Genomic DNA, 16,451 nt, shown 5'->3' with positions numbered 1-16,451 from the left:
ATTTTCATAATAAGGACTGGCATCCAGATGGTGTTGCCCTAACGTTTGGCCGACAGTAATTCTTTTCCACGTCTTGCCTTATTAAGGATAGCATCCGGATGGTTGCAGTTGTCATCCCATATCTGTGTCTGCGAAGGAAATCCTTTTACTTTTCGATCACTAACTAGCGTCCAGACGGTATTGTCACATCGTCCGGACGGATGCACTTGAATCGTCCGAATGGATGTAACCTTGAATTATTCGAAGCTTCTAGACACTGATGGGAGTTCGGACGGTATTACTACGTTGTCCGGACGGATGTTGCTGACTGATGAGCATCCGAATTCTATACAGAGGGACAAAATCTTGGGATCCGAGTTCTCTGAGTTGGAATCTGCATAGAATCTTCTTGGAACTTCTAAAATAGCCTTCTTCATGCTTCTTGTTGGTGAGTAATTGGCTACATTTTGTTGGACAAAATCACTTCTGTGTAATCATGCTTTTTATACAGGGAAGCTGCTTTTCCCAGAGTCTACACTTTTGTTTTGTTCTTTAAGAAGACTCTATGTGGATTTCAAGGCAGCTAAATTCAGTTTCCTTGCAACTATCCGGACGACGTGATATTCTATCCGGACTATAAGGCCTTTCAGTCCGGACCTTCCTCTGTGTTGAGAAGCTTTGAACTGCTCCAACTTGCATCCGTCCTGACGTCTCAGCAGCATGTCCGGATGCTGTCCAGTGTTCCATCAGCTATGGAATTTCTTTTCAAAACACAGATATCGGAAGACAGCTGCAACTGTTTGGAAGATGTGTGTTCCCGTCCGGACACGCTCATTCATAAGGCAAGTCGTGCATTCAAAATCCAGATGTACGGACGACAGTATTCATGGTCCGGACGCTCAAACTTTATATATGGAAATTGCGTGCATCAGATCAACTGTCCGAACGACAGCTGTTATGGTCCGGATGCCCCAAGCCTTGATATGGAAATTGTGTGTAGCTAACGTGCGACAGTCTAGACGACAGGGCAACACCGTCTGGACACGACTCAATTCAGGAAAGAATTTCTGCGAAATTTGGAAAGCCGATAGCACAGTTTTCCGTCCGGGCGCCTTATATCTACCGTCCGAACAGGGCCTAGGTATTCCAAGCTAGACGCTCATTTGAACCTGTAGCCTATAATAGTGGCCCCTAGGCATGAGAATTGTAAGAATTCGGTATTGAATTTCGTAGTGCTTAGAGAGTTATAGTTTAGAGTTATTGTGCTGAGTTAGTCTCTCTCAAGCCATTGCCAAGTTCTATTGTTGTGCTGAATTGAAGTCTATCTTAGGGGTTGGCCCTAAGGTAAAGGATTCCATTGAAGACTCATTTAAGTAGGTGACTTGGTTGTGAGGCGTTCGTGTTGGGTTACACATCAGAGTTTAAGGTACGACCACTGCATAAGGTTATGTGAGTGCTACTGCTTTGTAACTAGTTTTGTCTTTTGAATAGTGGATATCCTGGGTTTGGCTGCCCCGGAGTGGTTTTTCTCTTAACTGAGTTTCCACTTCGTCAACAAAATATGTCTCTTTTAATTCTGCATTTTGATATTTTGTTGCACACTATTGTACACACTTGTTAAAATTAGAAACCTATTTAATTTTCACTTGTGACACTGGAACTTGTCAAAATAAGGCTTTTCCCATCTTAGAGAAATAAACTCTAAATATCTGAAGACTCTAAAACATACGGCATCCCTGTGAAAAGAACAACATTACATGATAGTAATTTTTTCAACAGAATACAGCCAATAAAAAACTAACAATTTTAACCAATAAACCATACACAAACCATTGTTCGAAGAAGAGTCTACCAAAGGATCAATAAGGAGATGCATTGTTAGAAGATTGGAGGGCTCGGCGGCTAGCATGTGGCTAGTTCTTACAAGAAATAGGATATTGCAAAGTGTTCTAAGTTTTCTCTTATCTCGTAATCTGGATCTTTTCTATAGAGATGTCTCGAGTTTGGCTGCCCCAGAGTAGTTTTTTATACCTTTGATGCGTTTAAAGGATTTTTCCACTTCGTAAGCAAAGGGTTTTTATACTTTTGTGTTTGTGGTTGTGTGTTTGTGTGATTTAGTTTCAAGTAATTTTATTACTGTGATATTTATTGGTTGATTGTCTTTTATTGGGGTTAGAACCATTCCTTGGGTTCTTTCAAAATTCATTCTTGGACCACGTTTCAACAGCAGTTGTTGGTTGTTTGCAGCCTTTTTCAATAGAATTCTACATGCATTCGTATAAGGATTTTAGGAACGCTTTCATGCGAACCTTGCAATAAGCATAATTGTTACCATTAAAGTATAGAGTTTCATTAAGAGATTGTGATTGACACCGAGACATTGATGATAGGGGGATAGAGATTACAATCAGAAAGTTAATCAGTAAAGAGTGAACCCCGCTGTCATACCAGTTGAAATTTCTCAATCGACTTCAAACAACACCCAGAGGGAAGGAAATGGAACAACTAATTAAAAAAATATAGCAACCACGCAAACAATTATCAAATATAATAAAATCAAAAAATCATTGAACACAAGAATTTAGGGTGAGGAAGTGGAACTCTTTAAAGGTAAAATCACTCCGGGAGAGCTAAACCCATAACATTATCCACTATAGAAAAATTTAATTACAAGTTGGACACACTTACAGAACCTTTGTAACGGACACCTCACTTGTACCAAGCAAATGACCCGTTTGCTTCTATCGTAGTAGCTCAAGAACCTCTAGGCAATTCTTCTATTGAGGTTCCTCTTGCAATCCTGGAACTCCAGTGGCTGAAGGCTTTTTGAGAATTTTGCTATGATTTAATCAAAACTCTAAGCGAGATTAACTTGAAAGCACAAGGAACTAAGTTCTTTTTTAGCACCAAAAACAATAGGCTCTCTCCTCACTGAAAATCGTGCATATAAGTCCTCATACAGCCCTTGAGAAAATCTGATGTTTAGATGAAAGTCGGTTGGAGAAAAAGCACTCTCTCAAATCGCAACGTTCGAGAGGCTTAATGACGCGTTCAAACACGTGCTAGAGTTTCACAGATTTCTTAGCAACGACATTCAAACGAACTTCGACCGAGCATCCACCAGACGTCTCTGTGGCTCATTGTGAAACATCTTCATTTGAACATGTATCGATCAGATAGTGATCAAGGCTCTTTTAAACATGTATCGACCGCGTTGCGCTCGAACCTTTTGAGAGCTCAATTCTTGATCTTCTTGAAGTCTTCATTCGAACAGATATCAATCATCTATCAACCGCGCCTCTCTAGAATTCTTTTCTTTGAAATTCAATGCAACCTCGTTCAATCATCTATTGATCAGCCTTCGATCAGCAGCCTCTATACTTGAGGATTTCACACAACTTCAACTCTAATTGCATAACTAACTTAACATCCTAACAAGAACCTACAACCACACTAGTTTTGACACTAAATTCGCCAACACAAAACCCAAAAAATGGTATGATGAAATTATGTTTTGGTGACGATAGTTATGGTATGGTTCCAAAAAAAAAAAAAAAAAAAAAAACCATCCAGAAATATTTTAATTGCATTCCCCACTCAACCTTATAGATAAGAGAGGTGTTCCCATAAATCAACTATTTTGTAAGATAGGGATTTGGGGGCGCCACAAATTATCCGCAAGAAATAAAATAAGCTTTTTGACATTTAAACTTGTATCTCTATAATTTAAATTAGGCAATATATATGAATCAGTAGAATATTATGTAATTCTTCTAACAATATGAGGATTTATCAATATTAACTTGACTTTACATATATACATTAAAAACTCATCAATGGTACATATATACTATAAACTCATCATTGGCTTTCGAAAAAATTATTTGTGCTTCGTTTTCCCCGCAAGAATTGGTTGGATATGCAAGTGTCTATTGAACGCCTCATTGAAAAGGAAACGAGTCTGGAAGGCAGATATAATTGGGAGCCACGCCAAAATAGCTATGGGTGCAAAGAGAGCAACACCCATTCCATAATCATAAGCTTGAGCAAGTACACGGATGAAGTACCAGAGTCCAGTCTTCTCTATCTTCGGCCTCACAGCTTGTGCAATCTGAAGAAACAAAAGTATTAGTCGAAAAGGAACCGGGGATAGATGTCCAAAAAGAATAAATTTTCTTCAACTATGCTTACCAGTATCAAACCCCATCCAGTAGGCACAAATGCCAGACAGCACACAATTAAGTCCATAAAAGATAGATCACAGACATTGGAAAGAATAATTATAATGGACAGGACACCCAGGAAGAGGAATACTTTGAATAGTCTAAACCACAGGTGATATCTAGCACTGAACAGTTGCCTTCCCAGGTTGACTGCCTGCATAGTATGTTCCAATTCTGTTATTTACTCAAGCAAATCAATGGACTTCTGTAGCATCTAGTATAAGCAAAAAAGTAAGGCTAAAGAACTTGAGTAACTTCAACCAAAGTAACTTTTGAGACTATGAGCTGCACTTCACATAAACAAATGCATATTATGCAAGTAGATCACCTAAAAGCATATAAACAAAATCTCCAGTTGAAGGTAATGGTATGAATTACCTTGGCTAATAGGCACACCCCAAGAATCACAACCCATGAAAGCACATAAACCAGAAAATTTTTGCTCTGTTGGGAGATGTCAAGGTGATAGACGAGACCATACTGATAAATGAAAAACCTAAGAGAAAGAAGTATTTCAATTAACCTAGAACTCATCCCTGACTGACGAAGATGAGCTTGCTCATCATCCCACCAAGATTGCCAACTTTTATCCTGTTGAACTCCTATACCCCCCTGCTGCCTGATCCACTTATTCCAATCTTTCCAGTCATCTACTATCTTCCCCCAACTGAACCCAGAGGGATTAAAAAGAAACGGTGCAAACAGCCAAGTGATTGACATGAACCAAATGGAATAAGTGATTAACACATAAGCCATGCTGCTCTGGTAAGACCTCCTGAACAAATCATAGACAATCAACAAGAGCAATAATTCAAATCCTTTAACAAAGTGGCTTCTTGAATACAATCTGTAGTTTTCCGTGAAGCTAGCATGAAACACGACGATCTTACGCCCAGTGGGTCTGTACTTAGCACCCCCATGCAGAATTGTTCGGCCATAGTGATGAGTTTTTGTTCCGAGGGAAAAAGTGAAAAAAACAGCAGCCAGCTGCAATTGCATGAGGACAAAATCTTTGAGGGCAGTAAGAAACCCTTTCTCAAGTCCAATTTCCATCACCATTGGTAAGCCTGTTAGGAGACCAAGCTGTATAAATGACTGGGAGGCAAGAGCTGTTTCCAAGGATTGTATGTTCCTTACTCTAGCCTCAAGAAGAAGTGCTTTCTCCAAACCACTAAGAACAAGGTATAGCTGTCCGTAGAGGAACACATAAATTGCAATCACTGATATCTGTGGATTTGTAAAGCAAATTTCAAGTTAACCACAAAAATATTACATATCACAAGTGAAAGAAAAAGCATCAGCTAAGAATGTTGTTCCGACTTGACATGAAAAATTAAAAACCAAAAAAAATCCTTAAACATTAACTTTAGCAGAATCCACAACTTAAACATTGCAAGGGATCATTTCCCAATAATGCAAGACATCTGCATATATGATAGAAAAAAAAAACACTTCATCAAGGACATTGGCAACTCAATTAGTTATTAATATAAGGGAACTCTGATTAAATAATTAGAAGCTTTCAATTTTTTTATTTTTTTTTATTATTTTTTTTTCCATCTATCATGTGCCTGTCAAGTCTATTTTCCTTGTAAATTCATAGATTATATCTCATCTCGTATTCAAGATTGAGTTAATAGATACATCATTTTTGTAAGTGAAGTCATGCACAACAAAAAATTTAATAGATTATCAGTTCACTTATGCTAAAAGAAAGAAAGGACTGTTTTTGGAAGTTTGGAAGGTTTACCAGGCTACTGAAGTAAAACCCAATGGTTGTGAAATAACAAGATAGCATCCGGAAGAAATCAAACTGATGTCCAAGGCGGTATATATCACGACTTAGGGTTTGCTCACTGTTTCCATTAGCTACCTTGGCTTCAAACTTTGAGATCTGATTTAGGCCTACATCACGGCCTTTGCCAACTTGCAGGTACTCATGGTATGTAATACATCCCCGCCGTAAAGTAGAATTAAATCCTACACAAGACCAGATGTATGTAGTTGTGAATTAACATTGGCTATAGGGTAAGAATCTAAATCACAGTAATTCTTACCAGCAAAAACATCTTCGCTTAAGTTAATTGTTTTGGATGCTTTGCTTATGCCGCCTCTTGTTATGTGAAAGACCCTGTCAAATACATCTGGATGTCCATAGTGGAATCGTACCCTGATATTAGATCAAAATCACAGGAATGAGAACTAAGCAGGAGCACATAGGTAAAGAGCAGTAGAGTGCAAATTTGTGAACCTTAAAGTGATGGGACTAAGCTTAGTTGACATACCAGGCAAATATTCAACTCAACAAACAGACATACAGATGAGCACATGCAAGCACATTGACATGGACAAAGACTTTCAGTAGTTGCTTTATCTTTTAAGAATGAGCCCACAGAAACAATGCATCCCTTACCTGAGAGGACTGGCAAGAAGCCGTTGACCAATGGTGACAAAGCTGGTCTCCTGATATGACATGAACCATGCTAGAGAAGACACACTGCAGTGGAGGAGAAAATATAAGTCTCAGCATATAAGTTCTAAAATTGCTGATACAAATCTCAGAGATAAAATGATTTTTCATGTATATTATTTGAAATAGCACAAATGCGTGTTGGTGATATTTTCATTACATAATCTGATGTCCATTGGCTTTCTTTCTTGCACAAATGTTCAGAATCGCAACCAAACTTTGGCAAGAAGTTTCTTATGCAATTAGAAGCTTATCCATAAACAGTTCACAATATCATAGAGTATGAAAAACATCTCTGCAAAAAAAAAAAAGAAAAAAAAAAAAAGCACATTTTCAAAGGAATCATTATTAAGTTTTTTTTTTTTTTTTTTTTTTTTTTCAGTCCATTTCATAACTCATTCAAACCAGATCAAATTTTAGACAGGTAAACAGTCTAGGTCATAATTTTCCAGGTCCAGAAATCAGAAATCAATTCATTTGGAAGCCTAATGATGGCAACTTAGGTGTTCATATACAAGCTAGTGTCAGCATCTGTAAGTCCTGCATCAGAAGTGATCGTATAGCAAGGTTTTTTTGAATGCCTAGTAATCAGACGTGGTTTTTCAGAAACAAAGTTCGCTTATGTATGATGTAATGCTTTGCAGAAAGTGAGAAAAGAAAAGAAAAAATTGAAAAAAGAAAAGAAAAAAAAGAAAGCACAGGAGAAGAGGAAGAAGAAAAAAAAAGTAGGAATAAGGATTTACTAAAAAGTGGAAAGGGAAAAACCTTCTGTTGATGTTATATTGCTCAAAATCATAGATATTACTCCTGGGCATTTTCTGTAAATATTTTATATACCTAAAAATTCATGGAATCCATCATATGGTTGGAGAAGCTTTAAACCATAGCAAGAATTTATACATTTTTAGTGAACTTATCACGAGATTAATGGGTGTCATAGAATTTGTTGAGTAACATGTGTAAGAACAATATATATATATTTTTTTTTTATAAGTAAAAATTCATTAAAAAGCGCAAAAGGGCGCAACCTTAGTACACAGGAAGTATACAAAAAGAGCCCCTAATTAGAGGAAATGAACGAACAAGAAAGTAAAAAATCAGCAAACGACATACTACCCGGGCTATGCACCGACACCCAAAGATATAACATATGAAGCACATTTCTACAAAGAACCCCCACCGGAACCTCCACATCCTCAAAAAGCCTAGAATTTCTCTCACGCCACAGGCCCCACAAAACACATAAAGGAACCTGCTTCCAAATCCGATTAACAGTACCACGACCCAACAAAGTACCCCACCCACTCAATAAATCCAAGACATTACTAGGCATAACCCACTCCACCCCAAACAAGTTATAAAAAGAACTCCAAACAACCCGAGTCACGTCACAATGAAGAAGAAGGTGATCAACGGATTCCCCATGCTTCTTACACATAACACACCACTCTACCACCACAATACCACGCCTACGTAAATTGTCATGAGTTAAAATCTTTCCTAAAGCCGCAGTCCAAACAAAGAACGCCACCCGCTTTGGAACTTTAACACGCCATATACCCTTCCATGGAAAATAAGCCGCCTCGTGACAAACTAAAGCTCTATAGAAAGTCTTCACTTCAAAATTCCTCCTCTTAGAAAGAGTCCACACCACCCTATCAACCTCCCCATGCCAAACCCGAATAGAGTATAAATGTTCATAGAAGGACATCACCATCTCCACCTCCCAATCCTGAGCATAGCGCGTAAAGAGAACATTCCAATGAGTCACACCTCCTACCACCGACAAGTTATCCACCACCCAAGCATCAGGAGAACGCGCGATAGTAAACAAAGCTGGATAATAGAGCTTGAGAGGCCTATCCCCACACCATACATCATGCCAGAAACGAATATGAGACCCATCACCCACCTCAAAACGCAAATACTTCGCAAAATTATCCTACCCCCTTCGAATAAACTTCCAAACACTGACACCATAGGGTCCCGTCACCGGTAGTGAACACCAACCTCCCCTCACACTCCCATACTTCACCTCAATCACTGATCTCCACAACGCATCGCGTTCCTGAGAAAACCTCCAGACCCATTTCCCCAATAAGGCATGATTGAACTTAATAACATTACGAATGCCCAATCCACCAGCCTTGATTGGAGCACAGACACGATGCCAATTTACTAAATGAAATTTAGACTCATCCCCCATACCACTCCACAGAAACTCCCTTTGGAGCCACTCCAACTTCTTAGCTACACTCACAGGAATAGGGAACAGAGATAAATAATATGTAGGAATGCTAGAGAGAGTACTGTGAATCAACGTCACCCTACCACCCTTGGATAAATAAAGTTTCTTCCAGCCGGCCAACCTTCGTTCCACCTTCTCAATAACCTCATTCCAAATAGAAATAGATTTGAACGGCGCCCCCAACGGCATACCCAAATAGGTCATCGGCAGAGACCCAATTCTACAGCCCAAAATATGTGCCAAAGACTCCACATCTTCCACCTCGCTAATAGGGACCATTTCAGATTTGCCTAAATTGATCCTCAACCCTGACACCGCTTCGAAACAAAGGAAGGTACATCTCAAATTTCAAACGTGTTCGGCCTGTGCTCCACAAAAGATTAAGGTATCATCCGCAAACAGCAAATAATTCACCACTAAAGCTTCACTATCCCTGATGCCCACCGAGAAACCCGACAGCAAACCTTGGATCATAGACGCATTCAACATCCTGCTAAGCGCTTCCATAACCACCACAAACAGCAAAGGAGAAAGAGGATCACCTTGCCTAATCCCCCGCGAGCTCTTAAAGAACCCTGTAGGGGAGCCATTAACCAAAATGGAAAATTTTACAGTAGAAACGCAAAAATAAATCCATTCCCTCCACTTCTCCCCAAACCCACACCTCTGAAGCATGTAAAGTAAGAAATCCCAATTCACGTGATCATATGCTTTTTCCAAATCCAGTTTGCACAATAACCCGGCCTCCCCTGACCGTATTTGGCTATCCAGGCATTCATTAGCAATAAGAACAGAATCCAAAATTTGCCGTCCACCAACGAAAGCATTCTGAGAGCTCGAAATAATTTTCCCCAACAATGATTTGAGCCTGTTAGCAAGAACCTTAGAAATAATTTTGTAGACCCCTCCCACCAAACTGATAGGCCTAAAGTCCTTAACCTCCACCGCATCCGTCTTCTTAGGAATAAGGGAAACAAAAGTTGCATTCAAACTCCTCTCAAACTGGCTACTATTATGAAATTCTGAAAAAACCGCCATAATATCTTTTTTGAGAATCCCCCAACATTTCTGAAAGAAGGCCATAGAAAAACCATCTGGACCCGGTGCCTTATCCCCGTTCATGTCCCTCACCACCTCCCACACCTCCTGCTCCTCAAAGGCTCGTTCTAACCAGAGACACTCATCTGCGTCAATGGAAGAGAAAGAAATCCCATCCACCCTAGGCCACCACGAACTCTGCTCAGTGTATAATGTGTCATAATAATTCACAATATGACCCTTAATTTCCACCGGATCGGTAGACAAAGCCCCATTGATCCTCAAAGCTCCCACATAATTGTACCTTCGATGCGAATTAGCCACCCGATGAAAGAATTTTGTGTTATTATCCCCTTCCTTCAGCCACAGAGCCCGAGATTTTTGCCTCCAATTAACCTCCTCAATCAGTAATGTTTTTTCCAACTCCCTAATCATGTCTGACTTCCGTATCCGCTCCTCCTCCACTAGCCCCCGAACTTCTTCAAAGCACTCCAACTCTTTAATACCTTCCAATAACTCTTTCTTCTTCTTCCCCACATCACCGAAAACCTTTGCATTCCATTTCTTCAAGTCTACCTTTAAAGCTTTCAACTTGTTTGCCAGCACATAACTCGGTAAACCATGAAAATCATAAGACTCCCACCAACGTTGCACATGTTCCACAAAGCCATCGGATTTGAGCCACATGTTTTCAAATTTGAAGTATCTTTTCCCTTCTCTTTCCGTACCACAATCCAACATCAAGGGGAAATGGTCCGATAAAAGTCTAGGCAAACGACTTTGTGACACATCAGGGTAATGTTCTTCTCACTCCGGAGACAATAGAAACCTATCAATTTTAGACCATGCCTGATTATTGGACCAAGTGTACTGCCCTCCTTGGAGAGGAATATCCACCAAACTCTGCCCATGAATGAAATCCGAGAAATCTTCCATAGCAGCAGAAAAACCACCAACTCCCGATCGCTCACTCGGAAACCGCACCACATTGAAATCTCCCCCAAAGCACCACAGCCTATCCCACCAATTCATCAATCCAGCCATCTCATCCCACAACACCCTCCTCTCCCCATCATCATTAGGCCCATACACACCCCCAAATGCCCACATAAAACTATCATCGGCGTTATGCAACGAAACAGCTAAAGTATACCGTCCCACACATTCATCCACCTTCTCCATAGCCCTCCTATCCCACATAATCAGAATCCCACCTGACGCCCCACTAGCCCGCATATAACACCAATCCACATGTTGATAGCCCCATAAACTTCGAACCACCTCTCTAGTAATGACTTCCATTTTTGTCTCCATCAAACACACCAAGTCAACCTTCCACTCTCAAATGAGCCCTTTAATACGCAACATATTCATTCAAAAGACTATTCATGTTTGTATATCTCTTCAACTCCCAAAACTTTTTTTTTTTTTTTTTTTTTATGAATTTTAACTTAATGTGCTGTACACCTCTTGGACTAACTTATCTGACTCAGTCAACCCCACTCAGATTTCCATTATATGGGTATTCACTACTTAGCCACTTGATGTAGTAAGTGTATCATATGAGACTGGAGAATCTAACCTTCCTGTGAATATGTGTTCCCTCAAACCAAGTATTGTAGGGGGCTTCCCTCCTTCGTGCTGACGAAATTCTTGCAGAAGATTTCTGATTTTGAGTGCTTCTTCCAAATAATTATCCTGAAAAAACAGACACCATAAGAACAAACATGGACATGATTAATCATTTAGTTACTCGAGAAGGAGCCTACTTGGTTCATGTCGATTGCTTGGAGAGCTTCACCACGAGTGAAGATTATGGCATGGTTTTGATTTTCAGGCTTTCCTTCTCCAATATCTGGTGGACCAGGAAGCTTTATGCAATATATTACCTATAAAAGATAAAAACATATTCAACAATTGAATGCTGATGTATATATGTTATTAGATTTAATAAAGAATTCTAATAATAGATTAACTACTAGGATGCACTTATGCATTTAATTTGAAGTAAACAACTCTAATGCTTGGTTCATTGATAGGAATGCAATTGCAATCTGCTATGCAAGTTCATATTCCACAAGGGTGCCCCTATAAATTAATACATTGTTAATCAATAATTGCCAATGTCTGGTAACACATTTTCTTCCATGGTTCAGAATTGATAATTGCCAGTTTATGAAGCTGTGAGAATCTTTTGGTATAGTACTAGATGTGAAAATGCTGGCCAGTGGTAAAGCATGACATTAATATTTTTTTTCCAAAGTTCAAGGATGCAGAGACCTTTGAGAAGAGCTGAATGCCTCTTTCATGATGCTAGTCCTCAACAACATGAGTGCTTTGCACATCAAGGATGTTCTACCTGTAAATGTAGAGTCAATATTTCCAAAATTTCGGTGTATCTGTTGGTTAATAAGCTGGGAAAGCTGGTCTACGAATCACACAATGTCCATGTGGAGTGGGTTGTGGGGGGGTACTTTAACGAAAAGTACCACTACAAGTTGATTTTGAAGTTCTGATGTACTGGCGACTTATTGATGCAGCAGATTTGTTATATTTGTTAAATGGCTGAACTATAGGCTTGGCCTTAAAATATAGAGTAGGTTCTATATCCCCTAGTTTTCAAGAAGTTCAAATTTTGCCATTGAAATCCTAAATTTAAGCCATGTATTTATTCTATTCAAATTGATGACGATGCTGCCACAGAAATGAATGAGTTGGCTCATCTGAATGTTTGCCACATCATCAATTTTCATAACAGCATCATCAATCTGATAGTCAGAAGGACCATATTGTATAAAATTATAAACTTTCAGGGGCAGAATGGAGAGTTCTTAAAATATAAGAACTAAATTAGAACCCACCCTCTTTTTTGGAAAAAAAGTACAGTTTAGCCTAGTTAATTGTAGCAAGAACTCGTGAATCCTACTCTATATATTGGGAACAGTAAATACAGTTTAACCTAGTTAATTGTAGCAAGAACTTGTGAGCTTTGTAGTTTGTGCTGCTTGTAATAAATAAATTATCAAGAGGGAGGTAGGAGTGAACGGTCCTACACCAGAATGCCAATGGTGAGGTAACTAGAATTTGTCTTATTTTAGGCTAGGTAGCTAAAAAATCTCCTTTTAGGTTTTTTATGTCAATCACAATATTCTACAGTTGTCATACTTTGTCCACATTGTTGCGTTTTTGTATTATATTGAATTTTTAGTTCATAATCAAGTTTATTTATATGTGACATAATGTCCTAAAGCAATGTGATTATGAACATGAAAACATTAAATGCTATTAAATTAGGCAAACCAGCATTCTTACAAATAACTTCTGTATCTATTGCTGTTAAAACCCAATTGTTTAGTAACTTTATTAAGTGACACATTGAACTCATTTAATCGTTTGGCTATTTCTATCAATATTATTATTGCCACAGATAACAGGGCATAGACTAACTTTTGGGAAATATATATCTATTAGGCTATGTTAAATAATTGAACCCGATTTGCTACAGCCAAATATCTCAAGATTAGTCCTATAATTTTGAATGCTGCAATATTATCTGAATAATCGACTACCTGCTCATAACCATTGACAGCTTTAACCAACAAAGAAGAATAAACCTTTCGAGGCTTGTCTTCAACAATCTCTTCTTTCTCCTCAACATAAGCAACACGGAGAGACGGGTACCTTCAAGCAATAAATGGATTATTCTGAGTCATATGGCTTCTAATTTGTATAATTTCATATACAGATTGGGTACTTCTGCCTTCATTTTTTTTTCCCTGCTAAAGGATTACCTTTTCATCAAATCAATTATGTCATTTGCATGGGGATTTCCAGAAGCTTTTTGTGATCCAAATGATTGACAAGAAATTACGTATGTGAATTTCATGTCTGCTAGTGCATCTAGTTTAGCTGATAACGTAGGGTTTTCTTTTTCAGCATTATCATAACCATCAAGAATATCTGGATGAGAAGAATCAGCATGTGGCAAAACATTTAGTGAAATCCTTCTTCAAAAATAATCTCAAGCAAGCTAATGGGGCATCGAGTGACTTCTCACTGTATTAAGGATATAATAAATACGGGATGGCATTTCAAACAAAGACAGCTGAATACCATTAGCCATATTCAAGATCACCAACCTTTCTCTTCAGCCATGTCAAGAAACGCTTGTAATTTTAAGGCTTCTCTATAGTACATCATTCCCCTAACTGCAAATACCACATAAGATAACATGAAGAATATAATGAGGACAATCTGATAATCTGCTGTATTTGTATCAATAAGCAACTTTAAGAACATTACTAAATCTTTTTCATTCACCTGTTCTGCTTAATGTTTGGCCTCTGAATGAAGCCCAGTCTCTTATCTCTTTCTCCTTAAACTGATTTTTTAGTTCATCCAGGTTTTCACAACCCATGCGTTCTAAAAGGTTTTGACACTCATCTACGGGAAAGAAAAATTAATGATCATGAGCTAAGACTTGAATCCCAATGGATAGGCCTAAAATATATCAAGAATATCCTATCTTATAATAACCTGGAAATATCTTTGTCATGTAAAAGATGATGGAAACCTCTTGCTGGCTGGAATAAAGCTCCTCCATTGAATAATTAATATCTTCCATAAAGTGTGGAGTTATAACACTGTACCAACAAGAACTACTATAAAGATCACCATCTAGATGTTTGTATTACTGCCACAGACATGGGGAATAGGATTCATGGTAAGATATCAATATCATTTACATACTAGAGAACTACACGTCTGGAATAATTGCTATTAGATAACTTGTATGGGTCATTTTCTCAATGCATAACTCCAAAGTACTAATGAGGTATAATTGCCATATTACTGTATAATTATTTACATGAGCTATGATTATGTTTTAATTAATTAGCTCTCTCTAATATCCTTGAAAGAAGAGTATAATGATTATTTCTCCCTACAATTGTTGCTTGATACCCTATGAGGTGCAAGTGCTAATAATCTATTCTCTTTTGGAGTCTACACAGTATCTTTTCATTGTTCACTGATTTTATAATCTAGAGTTTGCTTAGCCTTTATCATCTTCAATCTGTAAATTTCAATTATTTTTAATCTTTCGTATAAGACCACAACAGTAGAATCCTCAATTTCTCTCAGATGCCAACAACAACGGATTATATATAGCCAAAGAATCAAAAATTGCACGAAACGTCTAAAGAGGACCAAAAAAAAAAAAACGAAAGGAAAGGAATAAAGAAAGAAATGTGAACCTAAGACCCATCAAGAACAGGACAAATCATGACAAAAACAAAGATTTTAGATTTATTTATTCCCTACCATAATTTGAAGATATGATGCATGTATAAACAGGTGAATAAGCATAAATTTCAATCCTTGTGACAATTATATTTCCATTCTTTTCAGCAATCAAACGATATTTTGTGAAGAGAACAAATTACTTCACTGTCTACAGAAATTCAGTGTCCTAGAAAGTAAATGCATCAACTAAACAAACAGTTAAAAATAAGCAAAATGCAAAAATTCACCAAGAAACACAAACTTCAGATAACAAATTTGACCTGAATGACAGCATATTCTGTACTTTAGGAGCATTAGGCATATCCATAAAGAGAGAAGTAGCAAAGAATGAGATGCGCCTCCGTGCATCTAAGTTTGCAGGTATGTCCATTGCTGTGTCTTTGACAGTAAGCAACAAATGAAAACGCTTGATCTGCCATTGAACACTTGGTTATTATTTCTCTTTTTTCCACATTCATGTACAGGTGAATATTTTTAATTATGATATGTATGTGTATATAAGCTAATTCATGTATTGAGTGTTTGTGCAGGCATGTCTGTGCATGTTAAAGATAAAAGTCATCAATGTTGCAAGCAATGATGAACCTATATGGATACAAGACAATAAGAACACAATTTCACATTAAAAATCTAGGAAACAATATGACAGAAATATATGAATTAATTAATATATAAAATATGTTAAAATATATAATAAGCTAGTTGTCAGGTTAAAAGACAAATAACAAACACCAAAAGTTATAGTATGTGTACAAATAACAAAACTTATAGTATGTGTATACCGAAAGTTTCTAAATTTCTAAGACTAGATTTTGCATTTTGAGCCCTATTTTTTTTTTTCTTTAGAGAATTCAACTATTGCACCAAAAGTATCCATGCCATATCCTGCTGTATCACAACATCTTTGAGCCATATCAGTGAAAAAAGAATTGAAATTTCTTATATACTCTTAGGTATCCAACATGCGTCTCAACATATCCATACTGGATATGTATGACATATGTGTATGGCATCTATTTTTGAAGCATGCATACTTTCTATGTTGCAAGCCAAATCAATGATTCAAGCCCAGGTATGATGAACAAACCCCAACAGATAAAAAGAAGAATAAAAGGCAAAGGCTGTTGAAAGAAGTGTGGCGTCCCACATCCCCTGGGTGTGGGAAATGGGATGTGCTTATTATATAGAG

General features: G+C 37.9%; 1 protein-coding gene across 1 annotated transcript in view; it reads right to left on the bottom strand.

Annotated features, from left to right (window-relative positions):
• Positions 1 to 3,633: 3,633 nt before the first annotated feature.
• The window catches only part of LOC133874897 (putative callose synthase 8), a 34,991-nt gene continuing 22,173 nt past the window's right edge, over positions 3,634 to 16,451 (bottom strand). The window contains exons 28-41 of the mRNA XM_062312799.1: positions 15,523 to 15,674; positions 14,495 to 14,601; positions 14,279 to 14,401; positions 14,098 to 14,166; positions 13,750 to 13,918; positions 13,528 to 13,639; positions 11,728 to 11,847; positions 11,541 to 11,656; positions 6,616 to 6,699; positions 6,260 to 6,372; positions 5,953 to 6,182; positions 4,581 to 5,429; positions 4,171 to 4,356; positions 3,634 to 4,090 (exon numbers count right to left, since the gene is read on the bottom strand). Coding sequence (XP_062168783.1) covers positions 3,860 to 4,090; positions 4,171 to 4,356; positions 4,581 to 5,429; positions 5,953 to 6,182; positions 6,260 to 6,372; positions 6,616 to 6,699; positions 11,541 to 11,656; positions 11,728 to 11,847; positions 13,528 to 13,639; positions 13,750 to 13,918; positions 14,098 to 14,166; positions 14,279 to 14,401; positions 14,495 to 14,601; positions 15,523 to 15,674 — 2,661 coding nt within the window. The 3' untranslated portion in view covers positions 3,634 to 3,859. The remainder of the gene's footprint in view (positions 4,091 to 4,170; positions 4,357 to 4,580; positions 5,430 to 5,952; positions 6,183 to 6,259; positions 6,373 to 6,615; positions 6,700 to 11,540; positions 11,657 to 11,727; positions 11,848 to 13,527; positions 13,640 to 13,749; positions 13,919 to 14,097; positions 14,167 to 14,278; positions 14,402 to 14,494; positions 14,602 to 15,522; positions 15,675 to 16,451) is intronic.

Source organism: Alnus glutinosa, chromosome 8 (assembly GCF_958979055.1).
Source record: "Alnus glutinosa chromosome 8, dhAlnGlut1.1, whole genome shotgun sequence".
Classification (NCBI taxonomy): domain Eukaryota; kingdom Viridiplantae; phylum Streptophyta; class Magnoliopsida; order Fagales; family Betulaceae; genus Alnus; species Alnus glutinosa.
Note: the sequence above shows the minus strand (reverse complement) of the source record. Positions and strands in the feature narration are given on the sequence as shown.